The sequence below is a fragment of the Pithys albifrons genome, chromosome 14, assembly GCF_047495875.1.
Source record: "Pithys albifrons albifrons isolate INPA30051 chromosome 14, PitAlb_v1, whole genome shotgun sequence".
Lineage (NCBI taxonomy): Eukaryota > Metazoa > Chordata > Aves > Passeriformes > Thamnophilidae > Pithys > Pithys albifrons.
The window spans coordinates 2,650,181-2,667,844 of record NC_092471.1 but is presented as its reverse complement, the minus strand read 5'-3'; the positions used below and the strand labels follow the sequence as shown (position 1 = coordinate 2,667,844).

General features: G+C 41.7%; 1 protein-coding gene across 1 annotated transcript in view; it reads left to right on the top strand.

Moving 5' to 3' along the window:
• The window catches only part of CHM (CHM Rab escort protein), a 55,486-nt gene extending 50,216 nt beyond the window's left edge, over window positions 1–5,270 (top strand). Inside the window, exon 15 of the mRNA XM_071569402.1 lies at window positions 3,245–5,270. Within this exon, the coding sequence (XP_071425503.1) occupies window positions 3,245–3,442 (198 nt within the window). The 3' untranslated portion in view covers window positions 3,443–5,270. The remainder of the gene's footprint in view (window positions 1–3,244) is intronic.
• Window positions 5,271–17,664: the final 12,394 nt, after the last annotated feature.

Here is a 17,664-nt window from a genome sequence, read left to right as displayed (position 1 = left end):
GAAAAGTTAAAGAGAGGGTACAGTGCAAGTCAAAGGTCAGAAAATCCTGTTTGCAGTTCAAATTGGAAGGATCATCAAAGAAGTTCAATTCTTGCAGGACACAGTCACAACCCAAAAACCTACTGGGGAAAAAACCCAGCCTAGTTACTAATGAGGTGGATTGAGCTCCTGCCTCAGTTAACTTCCCTTTGCCTGAGTTTCTCTGCATTAAGAAATGATGGTGTAGTTGTGTGTCTGAAGGAACTGAGGGGAAAGCTGTTCTCTTTGTGCCACTGAGGTAGCGTTTGACACCAAATGGCAGTCCTGGTTCTCAGTTCTCAGTGTGTGGGTGGCTGCATGTCTGGTTCCTGAAGAGGGGAACCCTGAACTGGGAATGCAGCAGCAGGACCCCAGGGGAGACAAACTCTGGGGCCTCGGGCAGGGGAGGTGAGGAGTGAAAACCTTCCAGACAAAACTGGGGAGATCAGAGATGGTGAAGCAGCACCTTCTGTGCAGGAACCCCAGATCCTCAAAAAGAGCTTCTGCCACTCCTCTCACTGTGCCTTCCCCACCACTGAGCAGAAGGCAACAGGATCATGCAAACATGTAAATTACAACCTGTGCAACACAAGATCACACAGGAATGTTTCCCCTTCCCCTCAGAGATCCCTCTCCATAAGGCAGCTGCAAATCCCTAGGCAAATCCACCCCAGGGGCTTGCAGACACTTTACATCTTTGGAGGATTAACTGGCACCAGCCATTCTGAAAGCTGTTTCTTTAGTGGCCATGTTCAGACAATGTCCAGGCCATCTTCTAACCAGTTCTGGATTTTTATGACTAGGTCATAAACAGCTTAAAAATAATATTTTGAAGTGGAGAGGCTGACATAGCCTGAACTGCAGGGTCAGAACAGTGTCATTAAGGGCTGAGGCAATAATTTGCCTCCCAGGGGGATAAAGAACTGTAAAGACAAAAATAATGCAAGACAATTATTATGGTCTCAGTTTTAAATTGTAAACAGCTGCTTTTCTAAATGAGATTTTTTAAAATTGTTTAAAACAGTGCAAGCTAGAAGCTGTTTAAATACACTTAAACAGCCTGTTTTCATTCTGATAGCCACCTTTCCTAGCACTCAGCTTTGGCTTCCCTTAAGAGCCCTTTCTCTTACCAAGCAGTAGTGATGGTGTAGATCAAGGCAAATATTCTTGGTGCTGCAGTGCAGCCCTTGTGTTCAATCTGGTGACCATCAGGGAGAGAGAAGGAAACAGCTCTCAGAGGAGCCAGCAAGAGCCCAAAGCACTGCCCTTCAGACAAGAGTAGAGGCTACATTTTCTTCAACCTAAGCTAGATTTTGAAACAAATGGTCAGCAATTGAAGTGAAAAACACTTTAATGTGAACATCTTTGTGATTCCAAGTCCTGTGTGAGAACAGAGTGAAGAACAGGGTGAAGCTGAAGCAGAAGTCCCAGTTGGAACACACCACACAGGGACCTTCTAGACAAGGGGAGGAGGGAAATAGCTGGAAGTTGGTGTGCCTTCCTCCCCCAAACCACTGTCATCCTGCAGTGCCCAAACAGAAACATGTACAAACTTATGGATCAGTACACTTGAAAAAATAAACTAAACCACACTGTGTTTATTAGTCCTGGAGGTAGCTTGGATTCTCTAATCATTTGGGCTTAGTGTCTAAATGATACTTGCTGTGATTTATTTGTTCATGACCATTACAATTACTGACTTCCCTTTGTCAAGCTGTTTGATGCATTAGTGGTACATTATTTAGAAGGCAAGACACCACAGCTTTTACAGGCAACTATCCAGTTACACCTCAGTGTACAAATTACTTCATTCTTGTTTTATTATAATTTACTGTTAAATTTCTGGTGTGATACTGAATTAATTTTGAGGTTTGCATTTACTTGCCCTGAGGACAGGCCAGATGAAATGAAAATGCCATCTATGATTCCATCAAATACTGAATGTGTGGATCCAGGAAAGCATCTGGCTTCCAGTTTTCTGTTTTTCTCTGCTACAACCTGACATGAATTATTATGTGCCAAAGTAATCTGCTCTCTGAAGTATTTCAGAGTTCTGAGGCATCCTCATGTTCATGAGAGGGTGCACTAAAACTGTCAGGCCAATATTTGTCCTTTATCTGTTTATCTTCTGTATCTGGAAGGATTTCAGAGTTACTCAAGTGTATTGTATTTCCAGTTCCTGTTAGTTTGGTTGTGGTCCCTGTAAAAGTTCCTGTGAAAGCCCACACAGCTTTTCCACAAGTTGGGATGCAGCAAAACAGGAACAAAACTTAGTTTTACTCAACTTCAGATATTAAATTAGAGTGTGGCAGTGCTTTGCACACTGAATTCAGTTGTACACACACTTCTCAGCTGGTACACTTCACTGCTAAATGTTGAAGGAGCTATTTACTACCATTATTTCACTGAGTATCAAAGGGTTATAATTAAAGAGTTGTTAAATAGTCTTGTTTATTCTGTCTTACTTCAGCTGGATAAGGTTACCTTAAATACTTGGTAGGCATGAAAACACTTTCTACCATTTAATTGTTCAATTATAATCAGTGTCATCCTGTCCTGTATAACATACTGAGAATTTCTTTCCTTGTTCAACCTTGTAATTGTTTGACCATTTTTGGAGTGGATTTTCCCTGACTGATTGGACTGAATAATTGTTGAGAACTGCATAGGAAATGTTTGTCTGCTCTCTCTGCATTGAGTGAGAATTGTTCTCAGCTGAGCCATGGTTGAGCTGTTCAGAAACACAGAAATGGACATTTTATTGCAGTTTCTAAATTTCAGAAGGAAATCCTTACAGCTATGATGGGGGTTTACATATGTACAACTTCCTGGGTTTGCTTGTTCAGTGAAATGGATCCCTGTCTCTGGAAAGAGGCAAGATCTTTCCCATGCTCTGCATTTGACTGCAGCTGGGGATATTTGTATAAAGATAATTTTGCTTGCAAAAATCCTCTTCTTGTTCTCAATACAACGTAGAATGACCAGCATTTTTTCCAAATCCCCATGCTCTGACTTCCCAGCAGAACACTGTAGAAAGATAAATTGCTTTTCCTTTTCTGAGGACTGCAGGAAGAGATGGATTTCCTGTGTGTTTACAATGCTGTCAAAGTATTAGATCACTATTGATTTGGAAGAATGGAGGTTAATCTTAAGTATCTGTACAATATTGCCTCAAGGTATTACATTGCAAGCTGAAGTTTACATTATTCTTTTTTTTTCTACATAGGCTGAGACCATTTTCCAAGAAATGTTTCCAGGAGAGGAATTTTGCCCAGCACCACCAAATCCAGAAGATATTATTTATGATGAGAATGAGATGGACCCTGAAGAGTCTGGATTGAGTAACTCAGCAGAGGCAAAAACGGAATCCTCAGCTGAGGAAAGGAGTAGTGGGGAAGATGCTGCTGTTACAAAGGAAGAGTGAATGAATGAATGAATGAATGAATGAATGAATGAATGAATGAATGAATGACAGAGAGTGTTCTCGTGGTACAAGAGGTTGACCCAAACTAGAACATAAGGGAGGAAGGGTAAGGAGAAGTTCTAACCCCCAGAGCTGTGGTATTTGCTATGGCCTTACTTCCCTCAGCTTGAACCATCTTTGTCACGTAGTCTCATTGATACTGAGACAGTCCAAAGCAGTCATAGGTCCTACAGATCCAGCAGGGTTTGTAGCTAAACAAAACAGGTAGAACAAAGCATTTGAACTTAAAGTGCTAAAATAGGATTAATGATTTCTTGAGACAATTTGGTTTTGTTTTACATCTTGGAAGGAATCCTCCATATTTTAGACAGGCAACGAGTCAAAACTAAGCAAAAGAAAAAAAATGCAAGTTTCTTACCATGAGAAGGTGATCTCCTAAAAATCCTTGGATCTGTGCTGATGAATCAAGTGAAGGTGGGGCTCACAATCTGCCCTTCACAGTGTCTCATGAATGGGACTTCAGTAATATTGGCAGTTCTGGAGTGGCTTTCTTGCACAGTTTTGAAACTGCTGCCATAATTTAGAAGCAAACTGGTCCTCACATGGACCAGTTTTACATTCTTTCTTTAATGAGATCTATAGATCACTTATTTTCACTAGTGACTTAATTTACTGTAGTTGGGAAAACAGCAGAATTTAAACTTAATGCCAGATTTCCCCACAGAATCCAAAGTCATAAATGGGGCATACCTGTTGTTGGTTTCCCTGCATTTGTTGCATTATTTGGGCCTTTAGTTAGCCAGCAGTTAATGTTTTGAAATACAGGGTGTGGGAAGTTTAGATGGTCATTGTTTGAGGAGTTTTGTGGTGGAGAGAAGTTTCAACAGGTAATTCCAAAGGTTTGTATTGATCCCACTTAAAGGATTAAAATTAGTGGGATGGCTGTAAACTATGCATTTTGTAATGATAAATCATGAAGCATTTATACAGTAAAATTTATTGGAGTATTTATAAACCCAGTTTGTGTGAAAAAACTACAAAATGAGACAGCTGTTCTAAATGACCAGAGTAAACTTGCACTTCTTCTGAACAATGCTTGAAATCAGATACTCAGATGGTAAAAAATACTTGTCTTGTACTTAAGATTTACCTTAAAATGTGCACCCAGTAGATCAGTGAGTCTTGATGAGTTGGGGTTTAAACTTCTACCTGGACGTGATGCAGTTCCAGCAGTGCTTAAATACTGTAAGTGAATAAAAGATGCCATTGAGTCCTGAGTGCTCAGCACTGCCTGGACATGCCAAGCCAGGTCTGTGCAGCTCCTCCCTGGTGCCCCTGCCTGCCTTCAGACTGGCCCCAGGCCAGAAAGGGTAACTTATTTATTTTTTTACAGCATAACTGTTAACTCCACTTTGTCCTGCCTCATGTGCCCTGTCCAGTTTGCATTTCAGAACCTGGGCTGTTGGTGTTGCACCTTTGTTTGCAGGGCAGGTGTGTGTATGTACCTGTGTGCAGAATCCCAAAGTCCTCAGAAAAACCCGTGCCTGAAATGTTCCTGATGTTAAACTGTAACCTTTGGATGCTTGTGATTGAGCAGTTATTTATATCTAGTAATAAACAGGCTGCCTCTTCATTTAGCTGTAATTCCTATGTGTACTGGAAAGCATGAGTGTATGGTGGTTGTATTTAACAGCTACAGATCTGTAAAAGAACTAAATGCAGGACCTGGTCCCTGTTTGACTCTCAAAAATAGGGATCAGAGTTGAATTTCTCATCTATGTTTACAAGGAAATCGTTTGATGAAAATAAAGGTTTGCTTGCAAGTGCATTGTCCTGTGTTTCCTTTCCATTTGTTTTCAGAGCAAAGCAGCTGCTCTGTGAGCTGGGATTTCCTGGCACTTGTGTTTGCTTTCAGAACCTGCAGTGGGACTGAAGTTTAGGTGTGTGCCAGCATGTTTATCCAAGCCAGGCAATCTGTGTAAAGTTGGGATTTGGTGCTTTGTGCCCACGTGGAGCAGTTTGCAAATCCTGCCAGTCTGATTGCAGATCAGATGGAGTGATGTACGAGCTGTGGGCTATGGCTTTACACTACATTGATTGCTTAAAAACTGTGCTCATGTCCCTCTCATGGGGTGAATGGAAACATAAAATGTTTTTCCTATGGTACTTGAGTACCCAATAGCTCACTGGCAGTAGCAGTAGATGAGATTGTTGATCTCTGTATTTTACAGAAATCACGCTCTGAGCTGCATCCTGCTCTTTCTTTCAGCGATGTAACCACAAAACTACCACACACAGAGCGAGGGTCAGGCTGATCTGAAGTCGTTTTTAAGGCTTGTCATACAGGATGTATTCAAAAGATAACATGACTTTTTAAAAACTGGCAATTTATCTGTAGGATTATTAATAAATCAAGTTAAAGAAAGATAAGGTTAATTGAATTTTTAAACAAGTAGCTGTATTATCCTTCAAGCACCTTGGAGCTCATACAATATTCACACCTTTTTTTTTCCTGAGGAGTGCTTTGATATGTTTGAATTCTTTTCTTAATGAGTACTTTCTTTCTAAGTTGGTTAATTGGATTAACCCTTAATAATCAAACAGGCCATTTTGTGCCATTTCCCTTTCTGCTGTTGTATTGCCTTATCTGTGGGACTGCAGTTGGTTACTGCTCCTTTGGAAGGATTTTCAGCCATGAAGCTGCTTTGTCTGCTTTTTCTGGTGATGATGATGCTCAGGGCCATTTGACAGGTAATCATTAGAACTTAGATCCTTGCAGGCTGTGGGGTCTTTTCTCCTTTCATTGCAGGGGGATTTATGTGGGTAACTCCTATTAATGTTAATGGGAATTGCATGTGTAAATCCTCCTTGCATCAATGGGAAAATTGACCCCTGGAAAAATACCTTTGTGTTAGACTTGCTGATTCAGAAACACCCAGGCACTGGCAGCTCCTGTGTGGGACTGTGAGGGAGCATGTGCTGTTTAACTGGACTTCTCTGAGGAGAGTTTGGGGAATTTTCAGGGTTTATCTTTTACATTGCATTTTATGTTTTCTGTAGACTGTGAGTCTTGTCAGAGTTGCCCTAAGAATTCTCTTTCCATAGCTGGGACCAGTTTCCCTCTCCATCCTCAGGAGGTTGCATGGCTGCTTTGGCTTCAGATCTCGTGTTTGGGGCTCTCCTCTCTCCCCTCCAAATCTTTTTGGACCAGCAATGTGAGTTGCAGCTGCTGAATTCCAAGAATAATTTGCTAGTAATGTATTGATCAATGACAAGTCAGAAGGATTAACGTAGTGTTTGCACACAGTGAGAGACTGGGGCACTTAAAATCTGTAATCTCTTCAGGAGAAAGGATAAAATTAATCTCAGCACTCGTGTGTGCCTCAGTACCCTGGCAATACAAGTAGGAGTGTTCCTGTTCATCTGCAGGTGGGGGTATCCCCTCTGCACTGTGTGTGTTGGTGCTCAGTCAGGTGCTGCTGTAGATATTGTGCATAATCCTCTGCAGGACATGTTGGCTTTTACTTGTCTGGCAATTTTACATCAGTAGCAACTCATCCTCTTACAAGTAAAAATTCTGGTGTTGGAACTACCCTAAACTGCTCCAGAGATCCCCCCTGGTTTCTGTCATAGTGAGTGTTCTCTTTAGCCATTAATTGTCCATAATCTCTGCAGAGTCTGATGGATTGTCTGCTGTTTCTGTACTTTTCCTGAGGATTCTGTCACTGCCATTCATGCAGTTGCTGGTTTTCCAATGAGTGGAGCAATTTGCTGAGATCCCATCATGCAACTTAATTGATCTCTGTGTGGGTACCAATCCTAACAATTTTTCTCTGAGTATTAATTAGCTTTATGTGTGTTTATATCTTATGACAAAATCATAAACTCAGGAGAGTTTATAATTTAAACTTTGGCAGAAATCAGCCACTAGAGAATGTCCAAAAGTTAGAATTACCTGCATTACCAAAACTGTGGGAGAGTTGTGGGGGCAGGAATTCAATACCCTTGAACTAATGCCAAGTGTCTTTGGTAAGATGTGGTTGTGACACTGGAAGTTTGACACACTGACATAAAATATTCATTTATTGCAGCCCAGTTTAATAGTAAGATTGCTCCAATAATCAGATGGAAATCTTAACTTAGATGTATGATTCCAAGAACTTTGTGAATGTGCTGAAAAGTTACCACAGAAGGATAGTTAGAGCTGTAGAGGTGAGTGGTAGGAGATGGTCAACCACGTGGAATTCATGTTGTCAGCCTCAACTCGAGCAACAAAATTACTCTTGGTGGAAATAGAGCTTATTAGCAATTCCACCATTATGTTTATTTACAGGCTGCCAGTTCCTGTTTGTAAGAGTGAATGGTTCTTCCAAACCTGGCTGGGGAGCCCAGCAGGAGTGTTGTAAATCTCAGTGACATCTGAGATTTAGGAAGTTGACAGTGAAGTCTGGAAGGTGCAGTTGTTGACTGCATGGGAGTTCTGATCAGAGGGGACTTTTAACAGAAAATACTCTTCCTGTCACAATTCCAGCAGACAATATATTTTACACTGCTTGCATACATTGGTGGAGATGTGGAAGGGACCAACCTGAGTGTAGATCAGCCCCAGTTTGCATTTCACTAAACAATTTAGGAAGTCTCAGAACAGCCTCGTTTTTAGATACAGGTTTTCAGGGTGTCATTCTCTGAAGTGCTGCCCCATAATTCACAGTATATTTGGGTCTCTGGAGAAGGCTTTGCATTCTGTATAGTTTGGGGCATGCCAAGGCCTGTGGACACTCATCTGTCCTCTCAAACTGGAGGCTTCTCTTCTGAGGTCTTACTGAATGACAACCATTACTACTGGTGTCAAGCAAATGTGACTTTAGCTTTTATAGATGGTTTTTAGCTGCTCCAGCTCCAGGGAGCTCTCTCTCATTCCTTTTCTTTTGTTCTAAGCATGAAGCTGGACTGTTGGAAGTGATTGTTGTCTCGATCCTGGAGATGTGAGCTTGGAAATGATAAAATACCTGCATAACTCTGTACTAGACTGCAGCTCATTGGCACCTCAAGACCAGTTCCAAGCACTAAAACCAGTGTGGTGGTTGCTGGTGAGCTGGGATGTTGTCCCTGAGCTCAATGTCCAGAGTGAGGAATCACTGGAAATGAGTTTGGGAAAGGTTTACAGGAGTCTTCCCATCAAAAACAAAATACAAAAAAATCCCAAACACTCCTGGGCTGTTTTAGACTCTGCAGATGAAACTTTGTAATGGCCAATGTGGAATTCTGAATCTCTTCTGCTTCAAACCCGAGCATATTTCTGGAGCTCACCCAAGGGAAGGGCATTTAATCCTGGTGGGAGAGCAGCTGTCAGCCCCAAACAGAACCAAACAGCTCCAGTGCTGGGAACAGTCAAAGTCACTGCACGTCGAGTCCTTTGCTGGGAATAAATTACCCAGTGAATTCTGCCTTTTTTCCTGGGCAAAAATTGGTGTAAGCCTGAGCTAAGCAGCTTCAGTGACTGATTTTGAGACTACAGATGACTCAGAGAGAACCCACTGTGGGATTCTTACAGCAGCTCGTTGGCTCAGCCATGAGGTGTTTTCCTGCTCTCTCTCTGAATGCTGAAATAATACATAACAATGAATACACCATTTCTAAAATCACACATTTGGAAGGCAGGAAAAAAGGCTTTTCTGAAAAACAGCAACAGAGCAGGACTCATGAGGCATCAGCCCAGCAGTGGGTGAGGGATCAGTGGGACTCCAGGGACATGGATGAGTTTCTGGGCTCTGGGACTGGTTTCCTCAGGGAACTTGGCTGAGTCATTTCCCTTTAATGTCGTAGTAAAAAGATATAAAATAGTGACAGGTATTTTCTCAAGCCTTTTGAGAGTTCAGTAAAACATAAATGTATTTGAGAAAGAAGTTAAACAGTGTTAATGGTACCTGAGTAGAGGCAAAAATGATTTTCAGGGGAAAAAAATCCAGTGTAACTGTTCCAACGTGACTGGGATAGCAGAGACTTTGTTCCACCTCTGACATTTTCCCTCCTCTCAGGTAAGGTGTCACCAATCAGCACAAACTCTTTGTTTACTGCTGAACAGAAATAACATAAAATTAGATTTATTTTTTGAAATCTTTCTCTGATTATGCATGTTTTGCTGGCAGATTGTAATACATATTGCTTCATTGTTTAATTAGGACTTAATGCTAATGTCATTAGCATTCTGTGGGATAATTCAGTAGGTTGCCTATTTATAGACATAATGAAAGTCGTAACTTTTGGCAGTAAAGTGCTTTTGACTGTGCTATTAAATTAAAAATAAAGTTACTCTAACCTGACATTAGCTTTCAGTTTCATCATCCATGGTCCAGTGAATCTGCAAAATGCTGCTACATGCACTAAAAGGGTTTTTTTAATTATTACTATTTTTTCAGTAGTCTAATTCATCCTTTCCTTTGAGAAATTAAAAATAAATAGACTAAATTAAACAAGAATCTCCAAAAACTCCCATTTGAAGTTTGAAATACTGTCCTTGAAGACAACTGGGATTTGGAGCACTGACTTTAAGTAAGCAGAACCTTCTCCAGTTTTATTCTGTAGTACTGCTTATAAATTAAGTAATTAGGCACCACTTCACCTTTCCACAATTATGAATGTGAGCTTTATTTGTGGTTATAAAGTGCAAAATAACTGCTGAATTTTGTACTCCGTGTAATGTCTTTAGTAGGGACAATGAATTCTATGGATTTCTTCCTTCATGGCATTTCTCTGAGCATTTGTAATATATTATTTACACAAATGGTCTTTTCTAGGAAAGTTTTAAAATAAAAGCAGTGAGCTGGATACCTGTCCCACCACTCAGTAAGCACAGCCCTGTTTCTGATTGATAGTATTTCACTGCTCTCCTTAAGTCCTTAAAGTTTAAATGCAGCATATAAATATAAAGATTGAGATAGATAGATAGATAGATAGAGATAGATATAGATAGATAGATAGATAGATAGATAGATAGATAGATAGATAGATAGATAGATAGATAGATGGATAGATGGATAGATGGATAGATGGATAGATGGATAGATGGATGGATAGATGGATAGATGGATAGATGGATAGATAGATAGATAGATAGATAGATAGATAGATAGATAGAGATAGATATAGATAGATAGATAGATAGATAGATAGATAGATAGATAGATGGATAGATAGATGGATAGATAGATGGATAGATAGATGGATGGATAGATGGATAGATGGATAGATAGATAGATAGATAGATAGATAGAGATAGAGATAGATAGATAGATAGATAGATAGATAGATAGATAGATAGATAGATGGATAGATAGATGGATAGATAGATGGATGGATAGATGGATAGATAGATAGATAGATGGATAGATAGATAGATAGATAGATAGATAGATAGATAGATAGATAGATAGATAGATAGATAGATAGATGGATGGATGGATAGATACATGGATAGATGGATGGATGGATAGATGGATGGATAGATACATGGATAGATGGATGGATGGATAGATGGATGGATAGATGGATGGATGGATAGATGGATGGATGGATAGATGGATAGATACATGGATGGATAGATGGATGGATGGATAGATACATGGATGGATAGATAGATAGATAGATAGATAGATAGATAGATAGATAGATAGATAGATAGATAGATAGATAGCCAGTGACCAGATTGTGCATGTTCTTATTTCAATTTACCTTTTTACCTTTCAATTATGCATATTTGTAGGTATTTAACATGTCCCAGTTTAATTAAATGGGTCTTTTCATTGTGTGCTCTACACACTTCCATCTTGGAGTCCAATATCATCAGGGAGGTTCAATGGGTGCCAGGCCAAGGGTAATACTTGGGTAGTAAGTGGGAAGTAATAGAAGGAAAAGAAAAATATGTCCTGCTGGTCCCCTCCTCCTTTACAGACACTCGGGGGGTGCTGGATGGTGGGAGTCACATTTGGTGAGGGTGATAAAATAGTTGGTACTTCAGACTTGGCATTGATAAGTGATGTGTTCTGTGCCCAAGGTGGAAGGGCTGTGGGGACAGCCCAGCACTCAGCCTGGGGTTCAGCATCTCTGTTTGCTGCAGGGTTTTCTGCAGCAGCTGAAGGGATGGACCAGCACTGAGCACTCAGTGCAGCTCTGCATGGGAACTGCAGAGTTTTGTGGAGTTTAAGTGTGGAGTCCCTTCTGGCCTGTTATGGGTTCACCAAGACAGGCCCTTCAGTGGCTGCCATCCCTGGGCAGTTTGCAGAGCAGACTGAACAAGGTAAGAAAACCATTCTCTGCACTTGGTCAGTGTCTCTGCAGTGCTGGGCTCTCTGATGGATCCTGCCCCACAGAGCTGCATCTGCTTGGGCTTATGGATGCTCTTAAACCTATTCCTCCTCTCTCCAATAGATAGTTTCCTTACAAAGCCCATTGGAAAGGTTTTTAAAGTATTATTGGAATTTTTGGATTGCCACAGATGAATTCATTCTGTTTCACAGCATCGTAACTGTTGCTGGTACATTAATAAATGTCTGAATCCAGCCTTAACACTCAGCTCCTTTGTGAAGAGACTAAAGAATATGCAGGAAGGATTTTTCCAAGATGCATATTTTTCTCTGAGTAATGTTGCATACAGACTGGAGATTGCTTCTTCTATTGAATTGCATAATGAAAAATCAATCAGCTTAATGGTTGACAAACTTTGACATTCACATAAAAATGTTGCTGGTATTTTCATAAAGACCTGTAGGCATGACTGGATTCAGCAGCTCTAATTTATGCAACAGTAAATGTCTGCCAAAACATTGTACAAACGACTGTATAATGAGGCAATAACAACCCTGAGGAGCGGAAGGAGAGCGAACAGAGGCCAAATTTCTCAGTTTTTACAGATTATATGATTTCACCAAGCCTTTCAATGGCAAGTGTGTTTGTACAGCCTCCTTTTCAACACCACGTTCTGTTTTGAAAGCAATTGCTCAGAATCATCAAAACACATTTTCTGAGGCTGCTGTGCAGCAGCAGATGACAGGGTTTAGTTTTCTACATGCTGGTTGTTCTGTCTGTTTGGGGGATTTTATTTTCTTAGATTCAGAGGGGAGAGAAGTCCCAGCAGGGGAAGTGGACACCCTCACTGCTCCTGCATTCCTACTCTGTGTGAGCACTCAGAGGAAGCACGGGGAGGGTGAGCTGTGCTGCCCTTGGGCACTGCCTGCCCACAGCACCAGGCTGGAGTAGTGAACCCCATCAGCCTGTCCCTGCCCAGGCCCTGTTGGACACAGACAGTCCAGTGTCCCTCAGCATCATTCTTCTCCAGTCACCTTTGCTTGCCCTGTGCCTCCATCCTGCTGGAAATGTCCCCTCCCAGCCTGAGGACAAGCTCAAGGATGACTTGAGAAGGATGAAGAGGTCTCAGACTGGGAGACTGAGGGACACCAAACACTGAATTATGAACTGGTGTCTTGGAGATCCTGCCGTTAACTGACATTTAATACAACTGAAGTAGAATTCTGATTACCCAACTCTGTTCTTCTCCACCCACCCCCTTTGATTCCCAAGCATGGCTGGAGCCACAGATGGTGAGGTGTGGCTGGGACAGCACTGGGGGGCTCTTTGGGTGGAGGGTCTTTGAGGGCTTCAACCCTAATGCTTAATGCACCAACAAAGAAGCTGTGGATATTTCAGGTATTTCAGATGTTAGATGAGTTAACATTTATTCCTCCTTACTGTGCTCTAGTTCTGGCTGTACTCAATAAGTTTTCTGTGATATCAGGCAATGATTATTTATGTGAAAAATGAGTTGCAGGGGGTTCTTTGCATTTCACCATCTTTTTTTGTTTGTTGCTAAAATGTCAACTTACATTTGAAAGCACTCACAGGGTACTTGTAGTGAAAGGAAGACTGGGAAAGATGAGTTACATGAGAGTCAGTAAACAGAAGCATCAAGTAGGGTTCTTGAGGTTCTAAGCTAGTTGTTCATTAGATGCTATATAACTTAATTATAAGCAGATCCTAATTATATTTCCATTCTAATGGGCTCCAAGTTGTAGCAACTTGCCTGTCAAGAGTTGCTTTGGGTTTATTTCAGTTTTATTTTGGCTAAATCAGTATTTCATTGAAACATCCTTTCACACCAGAAAATCCAGAGACTTGAGGGGGAAGAAATCTGGCTTTAAAATACTGCTGAAACTCTAAGCCAGAATATATATTTAGACCTTTGTGTCTGAGTTAAAGTGAGCAGGTTTAGAACTGTTATTTTTTTCCTAAACACAGCCTCAATTTTGGCAAGGCAGCCTGGGCTGCTCTGGAGGTGGAGTTGAAGTTGGGGCTTCATAAGTAAAGAACCAAGTAATTAAAAATGAGGCAAGAAAACGTTCTCAGTTCTCCTGACTGGAGCCTCTTCCTCAGCAACAGAACTCGCTTTGCTCACCTCCAGCACTTGTGTCAGCAGCAAAATTGAAAGTATTTTTTGTCACCTGCACTGCTGTCAACAGGGGAAAAAAAAAAAGAAAGTAGAGGAACATAATTTCAGCACTAACATAAGTATCAGAATGATTTACCTGTCTGTTCTGCTTCACTTTCATCTCAGCTTTCAGGGCTTCATTCATCAATCTTTTATTTACACACTCATATCTCATTTTTACACAACTCCTCCTCCGTGGCCAGATGGCTGCTCGGTGTTCATCAAAGGCAGGGGGAGCAGGGGCTGGTGCCAGCTGGGCAGCTCTGGGGCAGCTCTGCTGGGAGGGTTCACATCATGGCAAACAGCACTGGCTGTTTCAGGAGAACAGCACGAAATTCTCAGAGTTTAAATGCATTGCTGCCTTTTGCCTGTGTGAAAATGCCCTCTCAGTCTGGGCACCAGCTCTGCTCCATCCTGAACATTAAACTGAAAGTTGGTCAAAAGAAGAAAGGGACATCTCAAACAAAATGAAGAATTCTTTTCACATGTCTTTTGAAAATTTGTTAATATTTATTTGAATAGCATGTACAAGTGCTGTGGTAGTTCAATTTATAACTCCCTTCTAGTCCCCGTTTTGTCTTTTTACAATTCTGGTTTTAGTACAAGCTCAGTCACTTTGTTTCCAGTGAACAAGCTTGTTCTATTCTTAACATGCTTTCAAATCCTACTTTCAAACTGTATTGTCTAATTTCACATAACCTGTCTTGTCTGCAGGATTTCTAACAATATTTTGTTCCATCCTTAGCTTCTTAAGTGCTCTTCACATGTAAGCTCAGCCCATGGAATTTGCCTTTAGTGGAATCCTTTCCTTTTTCCACCTTGTTCAAAATTTAATAGACACAGTAGAAATAACTATTAGTAATTATATTTCCAATTTTCTGAGTCCCATCATCATGAATTACATATTTTCCAAGTGTTTATTTACTCTTTTTCAGCCAGACTCAATTTCAAGTTTTCATTTGATAGCAGAGTTCGTGAGGATTAATTACAGGCTGATGAACTTCAGTAATCCCAGGCAAAGAATGGAAAAGAAAAGGTTTGCAGGGAATTCCAATCCTTTTAACAGTCAGTGCTGTATTATGGGTGACAGATCATTAGATGAATTTAATATCATTCTTCAGAATTAATGTTCATAAAGATCCTTTGGCAGATGTGATATGGATTTGAGGTGCAAGTTGTGCTGTGACACAACAGATGACCAGAGGCTTGTGAGCAGGAAGTGTGTGGAAGGCTTGGGATCAACTCTGAGCCCTCACCCAGGAGCCAGCAATGGGAAACACTCCCTGAAAGGCAGCAATTCTGGCAGGGTGGGACAGGATAATGGCCTCAATATTCTTATCAATAAGGGAACATAAATATTGCACCAGCACTGAGAGCATTTGGCACTGACAGAGTGACTGTGGCTTAATGAGCACGGAGGCAGAGCCATCCTGCAGGGAATGGGGCTGGGAATGGGGCTGGGAATGGGGCTGGGAATGGGGCTGGGAATGGGGTTGGGAATGGAGCTGGGAATGGGAGCAGGGAATGGGGCTGGGAATGGCAGCAGGGAATAGGGCTGGGAATGGGGCTGGGAATGGGGCAGGGAATGGGGTTGGGAATGGGGTTGGGAATGGGGCTGGGAATGGAGCAAGGAATGGGGCAGGGAAAGGGGCTGGGAATGGAGCAAGGAATGGGGCTGGGAATGGGGCTGGGAATGGGGTTGGGAATGGGAGCAGGGAATGGGGCTGGGAATGGGGCTGGGAATGGGAGCAGGGAATGGAGCAGGGAATGGGGCTGGGAATGGAGCTGGAAATGGAGCAAGGAATGGAGCAGAGAATGGGGCTGTGAAGGGAGCAGGGAATGGGGCAGGGAATGGGGCTGGGAATGGGGTTGGGAACGGAGCAAGGAATGGGGCTGGGAATGGAGCAGGGAATGGAGCTGGGAATGGGGCTGGGAACAGGGCAGGAAATGGGGCTGGGAATGGAGCACTGGGCACTGCCCCTGTTGGTGCTGCTGCAGCCAGATGTGCTCTGGCACAGGCACAACAGGCTCTGCCTGCAGCCTCGGGAAGGGTTTGAAAAGTCATGGCTGTGACTCAACAGAACCCCCCAGCAAGTGCTGTGCAATGCAGGATCAGTTTAATAATAATATAAAAATAGCCTTGCCCTGCTGAGGCCAGTGGGCTTTCAGCTTTGGTTCTGCAGTGTGTGCTCATCAGTTGCCCTGTTTCAATTGTAAACGGTGCTGGAGAACTTGGAGGATGTAGAGAAGAGCTTCACATGGGATTCAGGCTGGAGAAACACCTGTACAACTAAAAATGAACTTAATAGGACAAGAGTGAGTGTCCAAATAACTTCATTGGATCAAGGGCTGTTTGCTAAAGCCCCTCAAATGCAAACACAGCAAGGACTAGAACCTCAAGCAAAGTAACCTCATAACTGAGAACTTTGGAACAAGCAACCAGAGAAAGTTATGGCTTCTCTTTCTCAAAAACTCCTCAAAATCTGAATTTTGCCTCACTGCAAAGCAGGTGAGTCCAGGCAGGGCCTGTAACAAATGGCTGGGTTTTAAGGCTGAAATTCTGTGACTGATACAGAAATCAGAGCAGCTCATTTAAAGTGAATATCTGCTTTCTAAGGTAAGAAATATGTGGTACTTTTTGGATATGATTGCTGTGGTTACAGACCTGTGGTTTAATTCAGTGCTTCAGTTACTGCCAAGTGAAAAGAAGAGCAGAGCCCCCAAACTGGGGGGTCTGGGGACAAACTGGGGGAGCTGAAGGAAAATGCCCAAACTGTTTGCTGAGGTGATTTAATCTTTTTTACAACAACCTCCAAAACTGTTTCTACTTAGGCTTGGGAAGAGCTGATGGACATAAAAGAAACTGAGCAGCACTGAAAGAGACTGTGTGTTAAATGAGAACCAGGAGTGACTGAAGTGAAGCTGAACTGAAACACAGCTCCCTCCTCTGCTTTTTGGCTTTCCACTGAGACCACCTAAAGAAGCTCTGCTGGAACTGCAGTGTGAGACAAAATATGCATTTACATCATTTGTTGGTTTAGTGTATTTATAAGTTTTATATTTACTGTTGAAAATTACTTTTGGCTCTGAGGACTACTGGTCATTTTATACCATTTAATACATATTTCCAGAGGGAAAAAATTCAAATGCTGAAATGTTGTCAGACCTGAAGTTGTACACAAAAAATTATGGCCCAAGGTTGAAGCTCAGAGGGAAATATAAAATTCTCTGAATAGGAAACAATGGGGGATAGAGATTGCAGTTGGCCAGGGTCAGAGTTATGCCATTTTGATTTCAGATTGTCCATACTCTTGATGTTTTTGAAAGAAAACACAATGCTATAGAAGCCAAGGTGCTTAGTTTGCCTTTTCTGTACAAGCATTTTAAAGTTCAAAATTAAAAAAAAATTCCATATCTGTAGTTGTAAATAGTCACAAGATCTGTCTGTGACATTTATTATAACTGTGCCTATTGTTTCATGTTATTTCCATGGGAGGAATGTTACAAATTAATCTGTTAAGAAAAGCAAACCAAAACCAAACAAAGCACAAGTTTCTTGCCATCCGTGTCGGAGAATTGAATTTTTCTTTCCTATTTCTGCTAGAACTGGATGGTAGTTGTAAGACACAGATTTTTTTGAGTAAAGGACTAAGGATTTTGAGCCCTTGCAGAGGCTCCTTGTCCCAGCAGGGCTGTGCCAGGCTGTGCTGAGCACAGGGAACAGTGCCATCTGCAGAGGGAG